This window comes from Branchiostoma belcheri, unplaced genomic scaffold (genome assembly GCF_001625305.1).
Source record: "Branchiostoma belcheri isolate BF01 breed outbred unplaced genomic scaffold, Haploidv18h27 scaffold74, whole genome shotgun sequence".
Classification (NCBI taxonomy): Eukaryota; Metazoa; Chordata; class Leptocardii; order Amphioxiformes; family Branchiostomatidae; genus Branchiostoma; species Branchiostoma belcheri.
Genome location: NW_017804398.1, coordinates 1,155,801 through 1,163,093, shown reverse-complemented (window position 1 = coordinate 1,163,093; position 7,293 = coordinate 1,155,801). Strand labels below are relative to the sequence as shown.

Below are 7,293 nucleotides of genomic sequence, written 5' to 3'. Positions count from 1 at the left end.
ATTTCTATCCTTTCACCCCATCGTGAAATTAGCCTTCGGGGATCAGTTTGCAAAGACAGTTTACATTTACGACTGATACTGAATGATCTGGAAAGAAAATGTAGTCAACAGAAGTGTGATCTCTGAAGTAAAATTCTCCAAGCTAGTAGAGACAGTAGATATTGGAACAATTATGTTCAAGAACAGATATTGCCTTTCCGTGTCTGTTCAAGTCATAGCTGGGTTTGCCTTTGTCATGTTTCCTATTTGGAAGTTGCAGCTTTCCGGTTCATTTCTGCTATCTCAGGTCTGCCCCAGGAAGGATGTGGAAATGACCTCGTGTCGTTAATTTGAATAAAGAAAATACAGTACTTGTGAACACAGAAGAATACTTGTGTTTGTAAACATTTATCGCGAAACTTAATTGATACATTTCAAAATGATGTTGACGCTGTTTAAGGCCCAGACTGGAATGACGTCCACCAAGAAGAACCATGGCATGGCCTCAGTTGCAAAATGTCACACATAATGGGCTGGGACGGTAATAACAGCTGGGATGGATTTCCATCAAAGTCACAACTTGAAAAACACGTCAGAAGTCGGATTCTTTTGTACAAGAGAGGCGTCAATATATCACTCCGATGTCTGTTCCAAAGGTTGTTTTCTTCCCACGATACGAAATGTTTGGCTTTTATCTGAATCACAGGAGAAATAGATCATTGAAATCATAGGCAGTCAAAGATAGGCATTGTGACCCATAAACGCTCAACATCCAGGCAATGAAATAGTAGTATCAATAAGGTGGAATTTCGTTCTTTTATATGAGTTCTAGTACTATAATGCGTAATTTGTCCCAAAGGACTGGGTCCAGTGCACAAAATATACATATATTCTCAGTGACGTATTCTTTACTCTTTTGTACGACAAGACGACTTGCTTAATTGTCTCTTTGTGTTCAATTTGCTGTTTGTATTTATTGTATTGAATTGGTCCAGAAGGATGGCGGGCTTTGATACGGGCCAGCCGTAAAGCTGCTATATCTTTAACCCAATTCAGACCGTTTTTTGGGGCATGCTCAAAAAAAGCTGCATGTCTATTGTTTCTTGCTCTGCATGCCAGACTCAACTGATGACTCATGGATAGTCATCCCCAACTATATCATAAATTGTGACCTAAAAACGGTCAAAAAGTCCTAAATTATACACGTTTAAGGGAGAGTATGCCAAAAATTACAATTAATTGTTGTTGGCAGATATATAAAGCATACCCATACCAAATTTGGGTATCCACGACCCAAAATGGACAGATTTTGTCTGAAAATATATAGCCAAAATGCCATATTTTACACAACTTTTAAGTTGTGTATGTCAAAAGCGTGAATGGCATTCTTTGGACATGTGCCCAAGGTATCCCCATACCGAATTTCAGGTCATTCGGATTTAATATTTGGGCACGTGCACAGGAAATTGTTTAGAATAGGGCTTTTTGGTTTTTTTTGTCTGAAAATAACCAAAAAGCCCTATTCTAAACAATTTTAAAGTGGTGTATGTCAAAAGCTTGAATGGAATTTTGTAGACATATGTCCAAGGTATCTCCATACCAAATTTCAGGTCATTTGGTTGTATTACCAGGGCTCCACATCCCAAAACGTATATTTTTGCCTGAAAATGGCCAAAAAACTCAAATAAAACAATTTTTCAAAAAAATGAAGAAAAAAAGCCTGGGGGTATTTGCCCACTCTACCTTCATGCCGAATTTCATGTCATTTGGCCCAAAAATGAAGAAATTGAATCCATTTAACGAAATGGCAGGAGAAGGAGAAGAAGAAGAAGAAACACGAGGAAAAACAAGATGACTTCACCACATAGTGGGTATACATAGCCGGAAAACTCAGTGGAACAAAACCAAACTTAAACAAAAAGATATGATATGATAGGATATTAATGTCTGCTAAGACTTATGTTGCCCCTGGCAACAACACTGACGTCAAAATGGCGTCATAAATGACGTCATGCATAATTAAGCATAATTAGATGTTCATATGAGCATTTTATGTGAAAAAAATTAGTGAAAAAACCATGGTTACCCAAGAGCTAATTATATGCTCCGCCATCTTGGATTTTGACCAATGACGTCATTAAATTAGCAAAATTATGAATTTTTAATGATAGAAATTATATCAATTATACAAGATGTTATAAATGTTAAAAGGAAGTGTAAATAAACATAGAACCTAGAAAATTCTAATGGTTGAAGCAAAATTACTGATTTTCCCAAAAACTGCCTGTCAAAAACCCGTTGCCATGGCAACACGAAAAATCAGGAACATATCTAATTAATATTAAGTTGTTGCCAATTATTTTTTTGGGAAAAGTTACCAAATTTGACGGTTCTAGTCCAAGCCGTTCGGGCGCTATCCAAGATGAAAGTTGGCACGGGCCTCAAAAGCTCCCCTCCCCCCGGTCTGAATAGGGTTAAACTGCTTAGTAGAAGCCTTCACAGATGTGTAAATTTTGTAGGATGTGGAAAACTTTAAGATCCAGTGATTATACTAGATAGGTTTATTGCAAATTCTTGCCCGAAGATTAATTGAAAGAAGCATGAAAATGGCGTAAATTCAAACATAATGGGGTTGACTTTCTCTGAAACTGAAACAGTGGAAGACGTAAGATACCATCCTGTATGTAATACGAGGGGTGTTCAAAAAGTTCTCGGCCTCACCTAGAAAATAAAGGTCAAACTCCTATTCTTTGGTATAGCTGTATACTATGACGTCTTACATCACTGCACACAAAAATTCAAATTTTTGTATTCATTCATGAGCACGTGACGCCCTGTGAAAATGGGGTGGGTGAGGGCAAATCACAAAATGGCCGCAAAAGAAGCGTGTGCTGTGATCAAGTGTATCGATAAAAAAGAAAGTCTCCTAAGCACATCCATGAAGACATGGTCAAGACACTTGGTGATGACTCCCCTTCTTATTTAAATATAAAGAACGGGGTTACTAGCTACAATCGCGGCAAGGAGAGCACAAAAGATGAACATAGGTCAGGATGCCACAAATCAGCACCACGGACAATCCAGTTGAGGCCATCCATCACATGGTAGTAAATGACAGATGTGAGACTGTCCAACATGTAGCAGGTTCTTTGGCCTGTGTTATGACTCAGTTCACAATATTTTGTCGAACATCCTGGGGATGAACAAACTGTCTGCATAGTGGGTGCCTCGAATGTTTTTTGAACATCAGAACTTAAACAGGCTTGACATTTCAAGGAACGAATTCAGTCCAATTCATGCAGTTTCCTCAAAACATTTGTCACTCAAGATGAGCTGGATTCACCACTTTCACCCCGAATCGAAACAACAGAGCAAACAATGGATGAAGAATTTTTCCCGGCCCCCCAAAGAAGTTTTAGCGAGTTTCGTCTGTTGACAGGGTTTTTGCCTCTGTTTTCTGGGACAGTAAGGAAGTAATCATGATTGACTACATGCGAAGGGGTTAAAGCATCAATGGGGAGTACTATAAAACAGAATTACGACATTTGAGGGCAACGATCAAAGAGAAAAGGAGAGGAAAGCTCCGATCTGGCGTGATGAAAATGCACCTGTCCACACAACACAGGGGTCAGCGACAGCAGCAAACGAATTTGGGTTTGCAGTCTAACCCCACCCTGCCAATTCACCTGACCTAGCACCCTCGGACTTCTACCTGTTTCCTAAACTCAAGTTCCACTTACGTGGTCAACGTTTTGATGGTAATGATGACGTCATCTATGCGGTATAGGCCTATCTGGGGGGTCCAGCTGCAACCTTCTTCCACAAGGGGAAAATAAAGCTGGAACATCACTGGACCAAGTGCATTGCAGTTAGAGAGGACTATATTATAAAATAGTTTAAGAAAAATTTTACTGCCCTGACGTTTTCTAGGTAAGGCCGAGAACTTTTTGAACACCCCTCGTACATGTACATGTATGTGGGTTATGTGATATTAAAGAGGAGAGTAGTTTTCCTTTAGTCGGAAAACGTGGAAAAAGTATCTATTTGAAAGGGGTCAGAACTAACTATGTAACTGCAGAGCAAACTCAGCCGCATCTAGATATTTTTTATAATATGTGATGTTTAATTTTGCAATAGAAAATTAATGCTGGCGGATAAGAAATTGCACGGCCTCACATATGAAAATAGTCGTGATCATGATATCAAGTGTAATGGGCATTTCAATTCATTTCCTCTCTCTTCCACTTCGTAGACGTCAATGTTGTACTGCAGATGTACGTCTCCCTTCTTTGGCTGGAGGAATTACTGGATAAATGTTCCATTGTGTTATATGGATGTTATGTGTGGTATGGTTTGGAGTTTTAGGCCTGTTTAGGACATAAAAGTGGAGTATTCCAAGACGCGCGTGTGTGGGTGTGGGTGGGTGGCTATTTTTTTGTCTTGTCGTTTAATTTGTCTTCCTCTCTTCTGTCTGAGGCGTCGGCGGGGTTGCAATGACAGGTTTATAGTATATATCTGTATTATCCCTCATGTCTTTGTCACTTGATAGAACTGTATGAGTTTGTTTTCTCGAGCACGTTAAAGATTCCATGGCGCTTTAAAAAAAGAGTAGGCCATAGTGAATCAAACCATACAGTCCAGTCGTACACGTTTTAAGTACCTACTGTATACAACTGGTGTGTTGCGATCAAGGCGGCTACCGGTTATGCAAAATTTAAACAAGCAAACAAACCAGAATAGATACAGACAAATGCTTATCATCAAACAAATTAAGAGTCAGAACTCCGTCGTTGTCAAGCATGGCTTTATTGATCTCGCTTCTGTCCGTCATAAACAGCACAACAATCTATGAAAACTTTACTTTAAACCCGATTGATCATGCTTGCATTCTGATTTGTCCATCCTTTTCACTCGTCCTCTGAGAGTACAAATATCCTTTGTATTCCACCACTTAGTACGACGAGGAATTAGGAAGTTCTTTTCCGTATCTTACTAGTAATACTTCCCGTGTTCGGCACCGGCCAGTGCCTCCGGGTGTCCGTAGAACAGCTCAGAACGGCAGGCGGTAGCACCAGCACCCGCGGTGGTTCCCCCGGCCGCCGCCCTTGAGATGGTAGATGCCGATGATGAAGGGGTAGAAATCCCCCGCGCAGCGCCGCATGCAGCAGGGCTGGTTACGGCCTGGAACGTTAAGCAGACTGTGTTAAACCCCTTCACAAATTCACGACCTACCCAACGACATTCGTTCTCGAACACCAGCCAACCAGGCCGACCCTCCCGAACACCCACGAATATTTTAAACAGTGTGAAAGCCGAACCGTAGCCGGCGACAGGGGCTTAGCACATCTCTTTCTGTCAAGGCTGATTGGCCATATACCCCTAACTCAAGAGAATCATTCCCAGCATTACGAGGAGGAGTAAGGAGAACGCAGAGAGAGACAGAGAGAAAGAAAGATGTACAGAAATCAGGTTACTTTAAACATGTTTTTTTTAATTTTATTTTTTAATTTTATTCACATGGATTTTTGAGCATTGGATAGGAAGCACTTGTTGTGCTTATGTGAATCCGCTGCTCATAAAACATAATACAAATGTTAACATAAAGATGACATAAAGTATAACATAAACATAAAATAAAAGTGGCTGGCGCACCAATACCTAGCTATAGCATAACATTAATGAGATTGGTCAAATCTTCCAGAGTGGTGGATATAGTTAAACACAATATCAAAGATACGGCAGTTTGTAGGGTATGGGAGGGAGGGGCTGCCTGTAAGAAGTAAAGTACATAATGTGGCGTCGTTTGCGTTGAGTGGGTCGGAAGGAAGCATGTTTTCAAGATGAAGGCAAGATATGGATGACAACATTTTGGTTCTTTCAATATTATAAAATTGGCAGTGAAATAAATAGTGATCTGGTGTCTCATTTAAACATGTTACATATATGCACTGGGTTCCTTACATTTTCGTGCTTCTGGAAGAGTCCAGGTGCGCTTGCTCAGCGAAATGCCCCCTTCCTCGTCGAGTGGTGCAGGCTTGTCGCTTTCCGTTCCCTGTAAGGAGGAAAATAAGCGGATCCAAAGATGCTCTTGAGCAAACCAATTTTTAAATGGATTTCAAAAACGTCTGCGTCTGACAGCTGCCACCCACGCATATATACATATATACTGCGGGCTTGGACGTCAATTTTCAATCAGGAATATATTTTTAAGAAGACTTATTATTCTGCAATGAATGTAGGTGTCAAAAACACAACCTGTTTGCGAATAAAAGTGGTAGAAGATGGCGGACTATGACAGATTACTTTCACGTCACTTTCACTTTTTCATATACACGCACACAACTCGGTCTTACAACGGGCTTTTCAGGCAGCACTGCGCAACATACAACAATTGCATACACAACGGAGGCAATTGAAAAATATTAATTATGTATCATATTCGTAGTTAGATTAAATGATATTCCTCATATGTGGATCTTGGTAGAAGATCAAATTGTTTTTTGGCATATCTATTGATATGCATGTAGAGCTAGAGGGGACGTCATACTGTGACATGTTGAGCATATGATTCGTCTTTTTCTTTTGTGATTCCCAGCATAGACAAACGCGACAGGGGTGTTTGAAAGAACAACAATAACGGCGTCGTTAAAGACATTCAATGAAATTTCGGGGCGGCAAAATAAATAAAAAAAATATTCTGGGTGAGGAAACCTATCTGATCTTGGCATTTACTGCTATTTTCAATTCTTCGCACATTTAATCATCATACTTGAAGGATTTGAAATAGCGCAGAAACAAGCTATATAGCTTTATTTTTTGGGTACTACCGACCATAGATAGCTAGATCCAGCCTACGATACAAAAGAAGCAACCATTTTCCGCCAGCGACATCGCATTTTTGCCTCACAGATATCAGTATGATACGGGATATGATTGATTCAACTTACTTGCATTAACACCCCAGCCCAGAAAATTGGCTTTGAAAATCCAGTTTTGTCACCCTGAAATTGCATTGGATGCCTTTTTAATTGAGGGCGTTTAAGATCGGCCTTAGAACCCACGCACCTGACGGGCTTTTCACAGCACACTAACGATAGAAGACGTCTACTCACCAAGAGTTCGCCGGAGTTTCCGGACCCAGTGTTGTCTCGAGCCTCTCCTGGAGTAGAAGATACACGTTAGGTTTTTGTGAATGACATTCAACAGAACAACCGAGGGGATTGTATGACATACCATAATCATACAAAATATTCCAAGAATATTATGCCATCTTGCACGGGTAAAATTAGATTGTGCTCCGTTCATCAAAGCACA

General features: G+C 40.2%; 1 protein-coding gene across 1 annotated transcript in view; it reads right to left on the bottom strand.

Annotated features, from left to right (window-relative positions):
- Positions 1–5,023: 5,023 nt before the first annotated feature.
- LOC109485240 overlaps positions 5,024–7,293 on the bottom strand; it is a 9,527-nt gene continuing 7,257 nt past the window's right edge. Inside the window, exons 2-4 of the mRNA XM_019788687.1 lie at positions 7,092–7,138; positions 5,941–6,031; positions 5,024–5,160 (exon numbers count right to left, since the gene is read on the bottom strand). Of these exons, the coding sequence (XP_019644246.1) occupies positions 5,030–5,160; positions 5,941–6,031; positions 7,092–7,138 (269 nt within the window). The 3' untranslated portion in view covers positions 5,024–5,029. The remainder of the gene's footprint in view (positions 5,161–5,940; positions 6,032–7,091; positions 7,139–7,293) is intronic.